This window comes from Cordyceps javanica, chromosome 4 (genome assembly GCF_051103115.1).
Source record: "Cordyceps javanica chromosome 4, complete sequence".
Classification (NCBI taxonomy): domain Eukaryota; kingdom Fungi; phylum Ascomycota; class Sordariomycetes; order Hypocreales; family Cordycipitaceae; genus Cordyceps; species Cordyceps javanica.
Window position 1 is genome coordinate 3,709,310 of NC_139298.1, and position 16,591 is coordinate 3,725,900.

Consider the following 16,591-nt stretch of genomic DNA (forward strand, 5'->3'; position numbering starts at 1 on the left):
TTCAAGTCGCCCAAAACTCAACTTAACTCAATGTATTCCCATCGCGGCATGGGGGCTGTCCCCCCAAGCAACTCGTCTCGTCTCAATGAGCTTCTGGATCAGATTCGTGCCGAATTTGATACTCAAATACGCCAGAGCGAAGGCTTCGAGCATCAGAGTATGTACTCGGCTGGTTACAGCCGCGATCGTCTGCTAAACTTCTAAACCCCCCTGCTAACTTTGTGCGTGTTTGGAATTAGTCTCTGCTCAGGTCAGCGAAATGCAGCTTGTTCGAGAAAAGGTATATAGCATGGAGCAGACGCACATGACTCTTAAGCAAAAGTACGTCTTGGACGCCCTCTGGCTCTGATTCATCCCACCGGTTCTATCTCAACACTTTCCGCTCACCAATTACTTAGGTACGAGGAAGAAATCGCCATGCTCCGCCATCAACTCGAGGCCGCTCGTAAAGGCGCCCCTACACCTGGTATGCCCGGTCCTCCCCAGCACGCCGGCCCTTCGCAACCACCCTCCATCACTCCCGGCAACGGACTCTTCAGTGGTATCATGGCCGGTGGTAACCAGCAAGGTCTAGCTCCTCCCCAGCAGCATGGCCCTCCTCAGGAACAGATGGGCCCTCAGCACCAGATGGGACAAGGTCCTCCCGGCCTACCTGGCCCTCCTCACCCCAACGCACAGCAGCCTCCCTACCAGCAGGGCTACCCCCAAGGACCTCCGGCCCCAAACGGCATTGGCCCTCAGCCTCCTCAGGCCACCGCGTCCCCAGGTCCTAGAGGAGGTCGTGGCGTCGGCCGACCACCAAACGCGGTTGGCCCTGCTACTCCGCAGATCAACACTCCGGCGCTGTATCCCGCTAATGCTTCGCCGCAAGTTAGCCATCCTACGCCCGATCACCGCCTCGGCCCGCGCCCCCCTCCCGTGGGAAACTCCCTTGGTGATCTTGAGGTCGATAATGTTGCTCCCCAAAATAAAAAGACTGGCAATGACTGGTACGCCATCTTCAACCCCCAGGTTCAGCGTGTTCTCGACGTCGACTTGGTCCACTCTCTCACCCACGAGAGTGTCGTCTGCTGCGTGAGATTTAGTCACGACGGCAAATATGTTGCCACTGGCTGCAACCGCTCTGCGCAGATTTTTGACGTCCAGACCGGTGAGAAAATTCTGACGCTTGAGGACCACGGTGCTCAGGACATGACCGCAGATCTTTACATCCGTAGCGTCTGCTTCAGTCCTGATGGACGCTACCTTGCCACCGGTGCTGAGGATAAGCTAATTCGAGTAAGTCATCTCACTGACCTCCTAATTGTTAATTATACATACTAACCTCAAACCAGGTTTGGGACATTCAAACACGTACTATCCGCAACCACTTCTCGGGCCACGAGCAAGATATCTACTCGCTCGACTTCGCCCGTGATGGTCGCACAATTGCGTCTGGCTCTGGCGACCGAACCGTTCGACTTTGGGATATTGAGTCCGGTACCAATACTCTGACCCTCACCATCGAGGATGGCGTCACAACTGTTGCTATTTCTCCCGATACCCAGTATGTCGCCGCCGGCTCTCTCGACAAGAGCGTCCGCGTCTGGGACATCCACTCCGGATTCCTGGTGGAGCGTCTCGAGGGTCCAGACGGGCATAAGGACTCTGTCTATTCGGTAGCCTTCTCGCCGAACGGGAAGGATCTCGTTTCTGGTTCGTTAGATCGAACAATCAAGATGTGGGAGCTCACCGGCCCTCGTGGCGGCCCCAACGCTCAGCCCAAAGGCGGCAAGTGTGTCAAGACCTTTGAAGGTCACCGCGATTTTGTTCTCTCCGTTGCCCTCACCCCCGACGCCAACTGGGTGCTATCAGGCTCTAAGGACCGCGGTGTGCAGTTCTGGGATCCCCGCACCGGCACCACACAGCTCATGCTTCAGGGCCACAAGAACTCGGTTATTTCCGTGGCGCCAAGCCCCCAGGGCGGCTATTTTGCAACTGGCTCCGGCGACATGAAGGCTCGCATTTGGTCGTACCGCCCTTGGTAAAGCTGTTTCGTATTCTCCGCAGCTGACCGTCTTTTGGCGTCGTGATATCCTCGAGCTGTTTTGGGGGCTGGGGTTTTTGGGAAATTCTGTTTTTTTAAATTTGCTTCTGATATTTGATCTCGTGTGCTACTTCCCAGCCTTGTCGCAGAAACTAGTCAAGCGTGGCTCGGGCCAAGCTTGCGTTTTTTTGGTAACTTTTGGCTAGCAAATCTGTCTGCGACACATGGGAGTCGGGACTGGGGCGACCGCCGGTGGGGGACGAAGTCATGTTTCTAGGTGCGCGTGTAACTTCTGCGGATGAGATGTGGATGAAGAAAGCGGAAGCAGTTTGGGCGTACGGCTACGGAGGAAGAAAGTTTGGTTGTATGTATGTTGGACCAGGATGCCCTTGAGAGCAATCTTGGAGGTGACTTGGTACGGAATTCCTTGCTAATTTGCTTGTCGTGGCAATAAATCATGTCATAGAAAATAATGCTCGCTTAATGTTCTTTGAAATCTCTAACATTGCGATCTGTTAAACGTGACGTCGTAAGGATTATTTACATATTGTGGTACACGATATGGTACAGAGGTCCGGAACACTGTTGCGCCCGGTGTCGTTGCATCATTACAGCGATCCAAATAAGCTTGACAGTTCATCCTTGCCCTTCTTTTTCGCCTTCTTCTTTGGTCTTTCGTCTGCTTTTTTCATGCCGGGTACGAGGCGCGCCTTGTCACTGCTCTTTGGTTCAGTACTTGCGCTAGTTGTCGGCTTGGACGGCTTAGATAGTTTGAGCGTAACGTCAGGAAAGTCGTTTCGCGAGATGGCCACGCCCCTGTCATGGTTGAGGTCTCGGCTAACTGCCGTATGTTGTAGTTTGGAGGCCGAGTCCCTGAGGTACGTGTCTGGCGCTGGGTTGCGCGTAACAGAGGAAAGAGGTGTCGGCTCTTGCGATGGGGGCAAAACGGAGTTGACGACGTCGTTGATGCTCGCGAGGGTGCTCAGGAGCAACAATCCAAGCGCGGCGTGTTGGTTGTCGGCAACAAGTTGAGAAAAGGAGCTACCGAGATTTGCTAGGTAAGTCAAACTCTGAAGTATCTTGCACTATTTCACACGACTCAATTGATGACAGAAAGACGGGCATTTGGGCCGCAGGATTTGTACATACAGATATGCTTTGGGGATGATGTGGTTGCGGAACAGAGTCGTGCGTGCGAGGACTTGCTTCTGTGAGATTTTGGACCTGCCCTTGGCGGCGGTGCTCCTCTTGCCGCCGTCGGCCTGCGGCCTGCCCAGGGCCTGATGCCGACGCAGGTCAGCTGCGAGGGAGCGCGCACCACGCCGGAGCAGCTGGAAGGCGGACCACCAGTGCGAGGTGGCGTGCTGGTTGCGGTGGCGATATTGGAAGGCATCGAGAATGGGAAGCAGGGATGCGAGCTTGCTGGTGAGGCCGACGTCGGCTGCGGCGGCTGCGGCAGAGTGATCCATTACTGGGTAAAAGGGGAGGGTTATGATGCGATGGACATATTCTGAATTAGTAGAAATTCAAAGACAGCGAACCGTGCGAGGTAGACGTGTCAAGCGACAGGCGGCGCAAAGTAACAGATTCTGGCGATGATGAAGAGAAAAAAATATAGCCCCAGAGGTCGTCGCGCTGTGGAGCCAGAGACCAGACAGTGCGGGGGCAGCGATTAGCTCAAGAGGTATCCGTAACAAGATGGCTACACCCAGCACCAAGACCAGCTGTCGCGACTGCGGAGCTTGGAACTTGGTCCAAAAGACATTGGGGGGAATTAGGCCAGAATAATTCAAGGGAGCCAATCAGCCGTGTCTGGAATCTGCATGCCCACAGCTTGGCAGCCTCAGTCTAGCACCAGCCGAGATCGTGCAGCTTCTCGCAACTATATATTTCCGCCTCACTGGCCAGGATCACCCCGACCGGCGCGGGGAAGCGGGCAAACTGGACAGGGATAATGCGACTGACGTTTCGCTGAGTGCCAATGCACGAGAGAATCCCCAGAGATTGAATTGCTGGTCTGAATATGGTCCGGTGAATGACGAAGCCGCGCATGTCATGCGACCAAGGGCTTTCCGTTTTCAAATTCCCGGGTTATTTGATAGCGCAGTCCATCCGCAACGCAACCAACTGTGTAGAAACGGTTGAGTCGAGCCATAACATTGGGGCAATTTGGTCCGGTCCGCTATGAAGAGACGCATAGGAGGAAGCAAAAGCTGCTCGGCCGTTATTTATTTTGCATGTGCAAAGGTTGGCGGTCCGAGGGGCCCGATTGGCTCCCACGCAAGGGTTTGTGGTCGACACTCACTTCCCCCAGACTCCCCTACCCAAGAGCTGACCGTGCTAATTAATAGCCGCGCCGCTCCATGCCTATGTAGGTAGTTCTTTTGAAGGGACCCCTCCTCTGCCTGTTCATCTCATGTCGGTGACGCAGTTTTCACTTGCAAGGGGAGACGGCCATTGGCTATCTTTCAGCTCCAGCTATATATTGACTTTACTATTATTCCACGACCTGGTTCCCCGCCGCTGCAGGCAAGGTCGATCCAAGCAGGCCCCGTCTTATTAAACTGCCTCCCCCCTTCCATCCAACCTCGCCCAGCATCACCCTCTCTCGTATGGGTCTTGCATCAGGCCCCTGTGGACAACCAATTGCCCATTACAGACTCGCGAGATCCTCTCTTTCTTTTGCCGTCCTGTCTCAACGTCTCCTCCCTCCCCTCTCTCCCCGGTGCCGGGCAGGACTGGACTGGACCCGGCTGACCCAATCCCACCGCGACGGTCCCCGATCTCAGCACTACGAAACCCAATGCTCCCTCGGCAGGCTCACTCTGTCAGATGACACACTGCCTTTCCTCGCTCCTGGCAGTAGCATTAACCAGCGCTATTGACGAGTCATGACACATGTCAAAGCTGGTCAGCGCAGACGCGCCAAAGCCCCGAAAGTTCGGACCGGTTGCCGAACGTGCAAGTAAGTAATGTCTGCTTCGAGTTGCTCTTACTGGCTGGCTAGCGATGTCACTCCATGGGTTCGGTGTCTTGTTCGCCAGTGTCGGCAACTGCCGCGACAGCCGAGGCCGTAAATATCCAACACCGCGTCTGCATGGCAGAATACCTGGCACCATGGAGAAATCACGCTGACCAAGCATTCTCTTATTCGTTACTAAAACAGAGGTGCGCTCCAATCATCTCATGTGCTTACTTACTGTCTTGCTGAACTAACGTACATGTAGCTCGCCGAGTCAAATGCGACGAAGCTCAACCGTCCTGCAAAAGATGTTAGACTGCACTCCCCGATAGCTTCTCTATGCATGTAGCATGCCCTGTTGCAAGTTCATACCTCTAACCAATGTCCTTACACAGGCATATCCACCGGCCGCAGGTGTGAAGGCTACGATCCTCTACCCGAGACAAAGCCCATCCGATTCGTGACCTTAATGCACGTCACATATCCACCAAACGAGCTACGCTCTTTCCAATATTTCCAAGAACAGACGCTGTCGCAGCTCTTCACATTCATCCAAGAGGATATATGGACATCTCATATAGTTCAAACGGCACACATGGATCAAGGGATCTGGCACTCTGTCGTCGCATTGTCATCCTTTCACGAAAACTTCGTGCGCCATGGTTACTCCGGCCCCGAGAGCCACGACCGATTCGCGCTGAAACAATACAACATGTCCATACAGAGTATACTGGGCTCGCAAAGAAACTCCAGCAATGCACATGTACATCTGATATCATGTATTCTGTTCATCTGCATCGAGGTACGCTCGCTCTGACGCCGGCTCTCAACTAAGCTCACAGGATGTGTCTATCTTGTAGGTTCTTCGCGGCAGGACGTTGACTGTCCTACAACTTCTAGTCACGGGATACGCAATCTTGAAGGAAGAACGCTTACGTTCCTGTTCTACTTATACCGAATCTAGTGGCCCTTCGAGCTGGGATCGAGGCGCGCTTTTCGCCGCCGCGGATGTCTTCTTGAGCCGCATTGCGACGCAATCATATCTGGTACGCGGCCCTTGCAAAACCATTGCCAACCAAGTTCATGGCTATAAAACGTCACCTAACCATACACTGTAGCTGGCCAAAGGTATAGATCCCAACCTCGCCACTGTTGTGGCGGAAATACTAGATTTTGAACAGTTTGCCTGGAAGGAAAGACCAACCTTTCACTCACTCAACCAGGCTCATCATGCGCTTTGCACCCTCAGACTAGAGCTAGAAACATACAATCAAAGCGGTGTGGGTATGGTACCTGCCAAGCTCCGATGGTGGCAGTCCGCCTTTGAGGAGTTCAAAAAAGAGTACGCCAACCAGCTAACGTCCCTCGAGGACAAGAGGGGCGTTGCCTTGTTGGAACTTCTGCGACTCTACGTGGGTGTGGAAACGACCGTCTTTGACGGCCCTCCAGGCGTAGACGAAGATCCACTGCGTTGGGATGCGCACACAGACACCTTTAACGAAATGATTCAGTACGCTGAAGCGGCGACAGGTGCTGACCGAGATGACGCGAGGAACGGCACACGCATTGGGCCTCAGTTCCATATGCACATCGGCGTCGTTCCAGTGCTATATGGTATTATTCACAAGTGTCGCGACCCATCGATACGGAGGCGGGCTATTACCCTCATGTCCAGGTCGCGGCGTCTGGAGGGCGTCTGGGACAGCGAGGCGACACTTGCCGTCGCTCTGCGAGCCATGTCCGTCGAAGAGCAGGGAAGGGCGCTGGCTTCGTCAGCGGATATACCGGCCGCCGCCCGCGTCCGGCGCATCGCCGTTCTTCCTATTAATGAAGGGGAGTACAGCCATGCAAACCCCAAGTCGTACATGGTCGGCTACGAAATCGACCAGAAGTGGGCGTGGGAGCAGGCCAACAATGATCAGGGCTCGAGTCCCTCAGAACGTTGAATGAACAGTACTTTTCGTTACGACGTCTATCTTTCGGTCAGAGTTATACCAACCTTTTCTTGGTGTGGCTTTTGTCTGTGCCCACCCAGCAAACCTAGCCAGATGGCAAATATACGTATACACATATGTATGTATCACCATGCATATCTGTATATCTTGACATGAGCTCACTCCACCTGGACTTTCATCGGGCCGTGTGACTTTGGGCACTATCAATTTATTTATCTACCAAAAACGATTTCCAAGTTTAGAATAGCATGTGATCCGGTGTCCTTCGTTTGTTCGGCTTCCTTCGAGCAAAGTCAGAGGTCGAACTGAGTTCTAGTCAGTTGCAGGCAATTTAGCGTCATCTGGCTCAGGCGACAAATGCAACCTCGACGGGTGGTGCCGATAGAAGTGCCAAGCAGAATTCAATTGATTGCTGGCTTCGAGTACAGTTAGATCCGTTTTTCATCTCGTCAGAAGAGGCCCTGTCGTTGGTCAATTGGCAAAACGTGAGGCTGATCTCTCCTCGGGCCTCCCGCTAAGTCTCCATCCCGTCGTCGGCTAGTTCATTTGGATGCAACCGGATGCCGAGAGGAATCCGTGCGCCTAGTGGAGGGGCACGTACAAGCTTCCTATCGATTCAAAATCAACCCGCTGCACTTCGATTTTTTGCGTCAAGGAATGTATGTCCGGTAAGAGAGAATCTTGACAAGACCGCTTTTGAGAGGCAAATTTTGGGGATCAAATGCAGGCATCCAGCCTGTAATGCCTATTTTTGCTGTCTTTGCCAAGTTGTTTTTTCTTCGGCGGGACGGAGGGCCGACTACATACTAAGTAGATGTCCGTGCATGGCTTATCAACGTGTCTGTATAAATGGAGCTGTCAATACTTGCGCCATGATGCCAGGATAGTTGGAGGACTGTGCGCATCAGGCTGAAAGGGAGTTGGAACGAAGAGTTTTGTCTGCGGCCCAAGATTGAGACAGCCGGGCAGTTTCCACGTTTTTCTTCCCGCTCGGATGTGCCTGGATTCACACTCTCGCCTTACCGATCTAGGAGAGATTGGCTCGCCAATTGACCCCTAATCTTGGGAATGCATAGCATAAGAAATGGCCAGGCCCCATGGCATTCCTAGTGCTCTTTTAGATTCGCGCTCGAGAAGTTTGTGAACATCACTCTCTTCGTATTCCATCATACCATTTGTTTTTCTGCCTCTGCTTCTCTTCTGGGGAAGAGGCTGACCGCTCAGTGAGAATGAGGTCCAACAGCCTCTTGAACGTGCTTTGCACGCTTCTCATGACTCTGCTCTTCGGCAACGCGGCTACTGCCCTAAATACTGCCGGGAACGCATATGGTGGCGATGCCACTGCAAGAAACTCTACCTTGGAGGGTAACTCTACTTCCGGGGGTGACTTTGGTCAACAGAGCTACACGGAAGAAGCTGGCAAGAGCAAATACCTCCTCGGCGTTGGCAAGGCAGACATCACTGGACCTGTCGCTGAAGTAGCCTTGACCGGCTATGCCAACCTGCAGCAGATTGGATCCGGTCTCAGGCAGAGGCTCTTCGCCCGTGCCTTCATTATTGGCGATACAAAGGACCCCAGCGCCAGAATTGTCTATGTTGTCCTTGACGCCTTAGTCGGCGACACCAGCGTGCGCTATGGTGTACTAGACGCCCTCTCCAAACTGGGCGACGACTACAAGATGTATGGCCAGAGAAATGTTGCCCTGGCCGCCGTCCACAGCCACTCCGCGCCTGGCGGTTGGAACAACTACCTGACCCCTCAGATCCCCGGCCTTGGGTTCAACGACGATAGCTACAACGCACTGGTTGATGGTACTGTCTTGGCAATCAAGCGTGCTCATCAGGAACTCTCCGAGGGGACTCTAGACGTTGGATACACTGATATCAAGAATGCTGCCATCAACCGTTCGCTATGGGCCTACCTCAACAACCCTAGGGAAGAACGCGCCCGATATGCTGACTCGACTGACAAGACCATGACCCTCCTCCGCTTCACACGCTCCAAAGACGACAAGATTACGGGCATTCTGAATTGGTTCCCGACCCATGGCACCTCATTGTACCGCAACAACACTCATGTCGCGGGCGACAACAAGGCTCTTGCAGCTTGGATGGTTGAGCAGGATGCTAAATCAAATAGCCGGTATGCCGACAGTTTCATAGCCGGGTTCAGTCAAGCCAACCTGGGCGATGCTTCGCCCAACGTGGACGGCGCTTGGTGCGAAGACGGCTCTCAGGCCCAGTGTCACCTCGAGGATGCCACTTGCAGCGACGGCACGGTTCTGAAGTGTCAGGGTCGCGGTCCCTATGCTGGTCTCCCTGATTTCGGTGCCAAGAGCTGCCATGAGATTGCCACGCGTCAGTTCAACGGTGTGCAAAGAATCATGAACTCGGACGAGTGGACTTCGATTCACGGTTCCGTTAAATCATTCCACTTTTTCAACAACATGGCCGGGTGGGAGTTCAACCTCCCCAACGGCGATAAGGCCAGCACGTGTGCCGCGGCGCTGGGCTACTCGTTTGCCGCAGGTACCACTGACGGCCGCGGCGAATTCGATTTCATCCAGGGAAACTCTGGGAAGCCGCACAATCCGTGGTGGGACTTTGTTCAGAACATCGTAAAGAAGCCATCCCAAGACCAGGTCAAGTGCCATACACCCAAGCCCATCTTCCTGGCCGCTGGCGAGCTTTCGTTCCCCTACGCCTGGGAGCCCAATATTGTGGACATGCAGATGTTCCGCATCGGGCAAATATTCGTCATCCTCAGCCCCAGTGAAGTCACTACGATGAGCGGACGGCGCTGGAAGGAGGCCGTTGCGAAGCAGGCGGCGGAGCATGTCAAGGATCCCATCGTGGTACTTGGCAGCCCGGTCAATGTATATGCTCACTACGTTACCACGCCCGAGGAGTACGAAATGCAGCGCTACGAAGGCGCAGCCACTCTGTACGGCCGCCACCAGCTGGATGCCTACATCAGCCTCAGTACCAGCAACATGCACTACCTCCATGACAACGCGACCGGCCAGCCGCCGCCAGGCCCCTCGCCGCCCAACAACGTACGGTGGTCTCTGAGATTGCTCCCTCCCTCTCTATACGATACGGCCCCCTTTGGCCGCGGCTTCGGCGACGAGGTGGCGCGACCGAGGCAGGCGTACACGCGGGGCGAGGTTGTTAAGGTAACATTCCAAGGCGCTAACCCGCGCAACAATCTCCGTCTCGAAGGCACGTACGCGGCCGTCGAGCAAAAGGGCGCGGATGGCAAGTGGACGCAGGTCCGGGACGACGCAGACTGGTTCCTGGTCTTCACATGGCGCAAGACGAAGACAATCCTCGGGCAGTCGGAGGTGGACATAGAGTGGGATACAGCGGGCAACGCTGCGCCGGGGACGTATCGCCTTCGGTACTACGGCGATGCCAAGAGCCTGATCTTTCCTTCGAAAGGCTTCACCGGAACGAGTAGTCAGTTCTCGCTCAGATAAATGATCCGCGGTGCTGTGCAGGGCTGGTTGACTGGTGAAATTTCTTCTTTTCGAGTATACACTGATATCCCTTTTCTGTATATGTATGTATTATGGTGCCTCGAATATATCATCTTCTCACATCATGTGCGCTGGGCCTGTGAACCCTTCTACAACGTGGGTCTGGGCTGGTGATGCTGCAGAGACTGAGGATTGCTGTAAAATGGTTTCTCATCCGATGATGCTCACCGTGACGATCGTGTGCGTTGTGCCTGTTTAAGCCTCATCGCACAGACTCTCGGGAGGTGCCCAGGTATGTAAACTTGCCCCCGGCCATCATGTCGTTGATTTGGTGTGGCTGGCTAGACCTTCGTGTGGCATTTGCCGTTACCGTCGGCCTACCCTATACGATGTGTCGTGTACTTTCCGTCACTTCTGCCGTCATTTTGCAGCACTGTACTCTTAAACATCTATGTATCGCTCGTTCTCAATAGTTGGTTGGTGCTGATTTACGGTTTCTCCCCTAGCCTTCATTTCTACGGCCATGCCGCATGCTCTATGTGCGCGTAGGCAGACTCCCACAGGGAAGCCAAGTAGCAAGTCCAAGGGATGGCATCGTAATGGGTCGGGGAATTAGCGCTATAGCCAAGGCAAGTTGCAGTTCGGGACACACAAAGATACGCCCACGAGACCACGTATGCAAGCAGCTGTAGCGTGTGGTAAATTGTCTCAGCTGTCATGGGCAAGCGTCGCCATAGCAAGCCGCCATCGGAAAAATCCACAACGCGATAAGCTACTACTTACGGGATGGGCCTAAATCCAGTATGTAAATCAGTGGATTGTTTAGGAGCTGGAAGATGGCCCCGTGACAGGCGCTAACGCGCCGCCATCGCGCATCAAGTTAGTCCTCTCTGGGGCAACATCGCTGCGAATAGATAGGAGGGAAGCGGGGGCACCCAGACAGTCGTACCATGTTGGCTTCCCATCCCCCAAGCTTCTTCACAACCCATTATCTGATGTTCAGGAGTACACACAGCTAGAATAAAGTGTAAGAGGTGGGATTATATATACTCACAGGCAGAGAGCCGTGTCGATGCGTACAAGGTGACGTGCAAGCAGACACACCCCAGCGTGCCAGGATTTGCCATCGATCGGAAGCGGGCTCACCACACCCGATACGAACTCCACAAACACAGCGCGGGCTGGCAATCAAGCAATGGCACGGCGGCCGCAGGACTGCAATCCAGTGACATGGAACGAATTTGACGGCCGTGCCTCGCCGTCCAGAAGCCTCAATACGGGGAATTTGGCGCAGGAAAATGTATTTGACGATAACGACGAGGAAGAGTGTGACTTTGGAGACGAGGAGTCAGGTCGACTGATTATCGCACAGGCCGAGCGGAGGAGGTTCGTGACCCCCAATTGGGGCCTTGGTACTGGTTTCTTGAGGATTCGCTAACAGTTTTTCCTTTTGTCTGTGTCTCCAGATCGTCAGTGAGTGCCCGCCTCACGGCCATGGCTGATATTGGCGGTGTCAACAGCTTCCGATCTTTTGCGCGCAGCTGGCAGCGTGCAGCTGAGTTTGCCGAAGTGATACCCCGACGACCGAGCATCGTGTACAATGACACCAACGAACAAGACAGCGTGCGCGAGGAAGCAATATACTATGGCCGAAGTCCTATCGAGGCGACACCGGCCGTACGTTCAGGACTACTCTCGCAGCACCTCGAGGAGAGAGCAGCGTCCGCGGCGAGGGCGGGCACCAGCCACATACCGAATGATGATACGGGACTGGTACAGGAAAGCTCCCGCGACCGGGAAGGGAAGCTAATGGATACCGAGATGGCGACCGGCGCGCTCTCGACCGACGCTTCATCAAGCCGGTCGAGCATTTTTGCGGCGCCGCACCTCTCATCGCCGTCTGTCATTGGGAGTTTCGGCTCATACCGTAGCTCACAGTACGGGACCATGAGCTCGGGGCCTGGACTGCGGCCGCGCGCCTCGTTCATTAATCACAACAACCAGAGGCGGCGTTCGAGCGCTGCCGCCGTGGTTGTTCCCGAGGATCCCGCGTTTTGCGAGGAGAACCCAATCCTGGTCAAGGAGGTCAAGCAGGGTGACAGGGTGGTACTCACCGTCGACGGGCAAAGCACGCTGCCGCAGTCCACTTTCAATTCCATAAACGCCATAATCGGCGTCGGCATGCTGAGCCTGCCGCTGGCGTTCCGTCTGAGCGGCTGGGTGCCCGGTATGGGCATCCTGACCATCACGGCGGCGGTCACGGCGCACACGGCGGGCCTGCTGGGGCGGTGCATGCGCCGTGATGCCACCCTAATCACATATTCGGACCTAGCGTACGTATCATTCGGCGCGCGCGCCCGAATCCTCGTATCTGCTCTCTTTTCTCTAGAGCTGCTGGCCGCCTGTGTAGCCCTCGTCATTCTGTTCGCCGATTCGCTGAGCCTACTGTTCCCGGATACTGGCAACACAACGATGTGGAAGTGCGTCTGCGCGGGGCTAGTCCTGATTCTGAACATGCTGCCGCTGCGGTGGCTGAGTTATACCAGCGTCGTGGGCATTTTTTCCACATTTTGCAGTATGTGGGATTCAACTGGGTGATGGCTCAAGATGCGTTATACTAACGAGACATTAGTTGTCTGCGTGGTCATCATTGATGGCCTGGTCAAGCGGGAAAAGCCGGGCTCTCTCTGGGAGCCTGCCATCACTCATTTATGGCCGTCGAATTGGCTGGCCTTGCCCTTGGCATATGGCCTAATGGCTAGTCCTTGGGGTGCGCATTCTGTGTTTCCTTCGGTAAGTATCCAAAGCGACCTGGCCTTTACTACCAGTGTACTCATATTAATTTCAACTTCTAGATATATCGAGATATGCGTCACCCCTATAAATGGGGCAAGGCTGTTAGAATCACCTTTTCATTCTCCGTATGTCGCCTGACTGTATAAATTTGTCGCCTTTTCGCTAACACGACCCTCTTGTAGTACGTCTTGGATACCTGTCTTGCCATCATCGGCGTTCTAATGTTTGGAGATGGCATCCGTGAAGCCATCACCTCCAACATTCTCCGCACCCATGGCTTTCCGCCCGGCCTCACTGTCTTCATGTGTGTCTGCATCGGCATCGTTCCGCTCACCAAGATTCCGCTCAACGCACGGCCGCTCGTCACCACAGCTGACGTCATATTCGGTCTTCATTCCGAACCGCAACAGCATAGCGAAGGCAACAGCGGCGACGTCGACCGCCGCTGGGTGCGCAATATCCAACGTGCCAGCGTGCGCGTCGGCGTCGTTCTCATTCTTCTCGCCATTTCCATCGTCTTCCCTGCGTTCGATTCAGTTTGTGCATTTCTTGGCGCCGCCCTTTGCACTCTCATATCCATCGTCTTGCCTTTTGCATTTTATTTGAAACTCTTTTGGGACGAAATTCCGTATGTGGAACGCATTGTCTCCGGGGTCGTCATTGTTATCTTTGCTTCCCTAGGCTTGCTTGGCACAGCTTGCACATTCCTACCCAAGAAAATGGTTGACGCTTAAGGGGTCTTATAGATGACGCACATACGGAGTACAGAGCCACCTTTCACTTGCCCTGCGATTTGTATTCGGACCGGGATGTCCTACCTAGCTGTCAAGGCCCTACCTGTAATACATGCGAGTTACATGAGATGTGTCTCACTTGGCTGTCAGCCAGCCTTGGCGTAGTACCACCGCTAACGGAGGTTGTGTAGCTTGCCTAATTGGGCTTGCCACAAGTTGACGGCGCGAGCCAAGATCATTACATAGACGTCCCTCCCACCGCGCCAGTCATATCATGTCGCACGTTTTCCGATTAGGCATAACTTGAGTGGGTAACCTCTGGTATTTCCTATATGTAAAGACTATCTAATACACAGAAAGCGGGTCAAAATCCGACAGCATCTATGACGTTCAGAGGCGAAGCATGCTGAATACAACATTGCTTCAACAAAATTACACCAAGATCTGGATGATTTCGACCACGATTGACGGTAGGCAGTGCCGCAGGGGGCACTTACCAGCCACCAACCCACTCAATATCCCCAAGGTCTGTGCGCCGATCACGACGCCAGTTGAGATCTTTGCCCTTGTTCACGGGCGAATCCTTGACCCGTTCCTTGATTCCGCTCCGTAGCGGTAGTTGTTCCCAAACGCCAGCGTCGTTAGACTTGTACCCAAAACCAAAAGAACGACGATGTTTCAAAGCGGGTGGCTTCTGATTCTCCATACTGATGCCGCCGCGGCGGCGCTCACCCAGAGCAGCCCACTTATCAAAATTGCTTCGCTTAGGGGGAGGGGAGTAGCGGGGCACGGTCTCGGTCGGCTTAGGCAAAATGGGTTCGTGGAAAAAGAAGCCATCAACCAAGTCGCCATCAACATCGCCATTGATTTGAGCAGCCTCGTGAACCGGTTCACAATTCTCCTTTTCGGCGTCACGCACACTCTCGTGGCTCCAAGTGCGTGAATTGAGAGCCTTGAGAGTCCCGCGTTGCTGCTCAATGACCTCCTCCTCATCCTCATCCCACATGTCGCTCCAGCTCTTGGAGACAGGGTCTCGTCGACCGAAAACAGATGACATGGAAAGCGTGAGTGGCTTGGCCATGGTGATTGGCAAGGAACCAGCAGCAGGTGAAATATTCGGGCGCCTGGATTGGTTGATTGTCATTGTTTTCATTGTCGGCATGAGATGAGACTCCAGAGTCGATGACATGGACGGTGTGTTGGGGGCAGCCAAACACCAATCCACAGTATTTTCGGACTTGGAGAAGAGATCTTCCGTATAGCTCTCGTCATCGGGAATCGCGCTCAATTGGCGGCCAACGTGCTGGGGAGTGGCGTGTAGAGCGCGAGTCCATGGGAAGGCACCGAATTCGACCTGAGGGCTTTGCAAGGAAGGCGTGCGAAGGGGTTCCCGATTGGCCGACGCCACAGTAGCCTTTTCCGCACCACAAAAGTCGTCGAGAGACTCGTCCTCGGTGGTGAACGAAACGACACGCAGCAAAGCCTCCTTTGCGCCGACCAAGGACCGTCTCTTGGGATCCAAGTTCATGCATTGCACGATGACTTCATAAGTGTCCTGAGACATTGAAGGAAAGACATCGAACAGGCTCTGCTTGTCTCGAGAATAGTCCAGGAACAGTGGGTCAGCTTCAGTCGGCGTGGTGAAAGGATTGCGAGAGAACAGGATGTTGAGTAAACAAATACCAATGGCCCAGATGTCTGCCTCGGCAGGGGAGTAGCCTGCACCGGCAGAGTCGAATTGCTCCGGAGCCATGTAGCGATCGCTTCCAACAGTCATCTCGTATGACCACTTGTCAGTCGTAGCTAGACCAAAGTCACCAAGCTTCATGGCACCATCCTGAGTGAGGAAGATGTTTTCAGGCTTGATGTCACGGTGATATATGCCTTTGGAGTGGATGTATTCGACGGCATCCACAAGCTCTAGCATGAATTGACGAACGTGCTCAGTCTGCAGAGGTCCATGGCCGTTGCGAATCGCCTCATAGAGATCGCCCTGACCACAGAACTCCAGCACAAGATAGACGTGAGAATCGGTTTCGAAGGAGTGGATGAGGTTGACAATGTTGTCGTGAGGGCTGATGGTCCGGTGAAGTACCAGCTCCTCAGAGCGTTCATCGACGGCAAAATCCTGACAAAGGTCACCTTGGCCGGCCTTCTTGGTCAAGCATTTGATCGCGACCGGTTGGTTCGATGCAAGATCCTGAGCCATGAAAACCATGCCGAAAGAGCCGTGATTGAGAGGTGACAGAGTTTGGAAGCGACCTCCATCCAGCAGGACACCTCCGACAAACTTATCCCGCAAGCATTCCATACTGGTAGAATTGAGTAATATAGTAAAAGACGAAAAAGTGAATCAAAAAGTATTTGGCAAAGTAGATGCAATGAGACGCGCGAAAGTGACGGCAGTAGTTGTACAAAAAGTCACGGGGTGGTGTTTATTGTAGATCGCTTGTCGTGAAAATAGAGGTGCTGCGCAACGTGAAGCCTCAAATGAGCTTTGGTTGAAATGGAGAGTGTGCTTTGGTTGACGAGAAAAAAAAAAGAAGTTCGATCACGAACGACGCAAGCGAGAGCTCGAGTTGCAATGTACAGGTAGCGTAGATGTGGTGTGGAAAGCGAGAGTGCACCCGGCTCGATGT

General features: G+C 53.9%; 6 protein-coding genes across 6 annotated transcripts; 4 read left to right on the plus strand and 2 right to left on the minus strand.

Annotated features, from left to right (window-relative positions):
* Nucleotides 1–48: 48 nt before the first annotated feature.
* Nucleotides 49–2,027, plus strand: V2A60_007027 (WD40-repeat-containing domain protein; the record flags this gene model as incomplete). The annotated part of the gene is made up of 4 exons (XM_083258316.1): nt 49–157; nt 240–321; nt 399–1,278; nt 1,335–2,027. 4 exons carry the CDS (start codon nt 49–51, stop codon nt 2,025–2,027), a joined length of 1,764 nt encoding a protein of 587 aa, XP_083114442.1.
* Nucleotides 2,028–2,634: 607 nt separating this feature from the next.
* Nucleotides 2,635–3,495, minus strand: V2A60_007028 (uncharacterized protein; the record flags this gene model as incomplete). The annotated part of the gene is made up of 2 exons (XM_083258317.1): nt 2,635–3,067; nt 3,176–3,495. The coding sequence occupies 2 exons, from the start codon at nt 3,493–3,495 to the stop codon at nt 2,635–2,637; spliced, it is 753 nt and encodes a 250-aa protein (XP_083114443.1).
* A 1,429-nt stretch (nt 3,496–4,924) lies between these two features.
* Nucleotides 4,925–6,934, plus strand: V2A60_007029 (uncharacterized protein; the record flags this gene model as incomplete). Its single annotated transcript, XM_083258318.1, has 4 exons — nt 4,925–4,991; nt 5,384–5,790; nt 5,849–6,034; nt 6,107–6,934. 4 exons carry the CDS (start codon nt 4,925–4,927, stop codon nt 6,932–6,934), a joined length of 1,488 nt encoding a protein of 495 aa, XP_083114444.1.
* A 1,238-nt stretch (nt 6,935–8,172) lies between these two features.
* Nucleotides 8,173–10,422, plus strand: V2A60_007030 (neutral/alkaline ceramidase; the record flags this gene model as incomplete). Its single annotated transcript, XM_083258319.1, has 1 exon — nt 8,173–10,422. The coding sequence occupies one exon, from the start codon at nt 8,173–8,175 to the stop codon at nt 10,420–10,422; it is 2,250 nt and encodes a 749-aa protein (XP_083114445.1).
* A 1,195-nt stretch (nt 10,423–11,617) lies between these two features.
* V2A60_007031 (transmembrane amino acid transporter protein-domain-containing protein) lies at nt 11,618–13,952 on the plus strand (the record flags this gene model as incomplete). The annotated part of the gene is made up of 5 exons (XM_083258320.1): nt 11,618–11,808; nt 11,889–12,997; nt 13,055–13,215; nt 13,278–13,343; nt 13,401–13,952. The coding sequence occupies 5 exons, from the start codon at nt 11,618–11,620 to the stop codon at nt 13,950–13,952; spliced, it is 2,079 nt and encodes a 692-aa protein (XP_083114446.1).
* Nucleotides 13,953–14,445: 493 nt separating this feature from the next.
* On the minus strand, nt 14,446–16,263 carry V2A60_007032 (kinase-like domain-containing protein; the record flags this gene model as incomplete). The annotated part of the gene is made up of 1 exon (XM_083258321.1): nt 14,446–16,263. One exon carries the CDS (start codon nt 16,261–16,263, stop codon nt 14,446–14,448), a length of 1,818 nt encoding a protein of 605 aa, XP_083114447.1.
* Between the last annotated feature and the right edge of the window lie 328 nt (nt 16,264–16,591).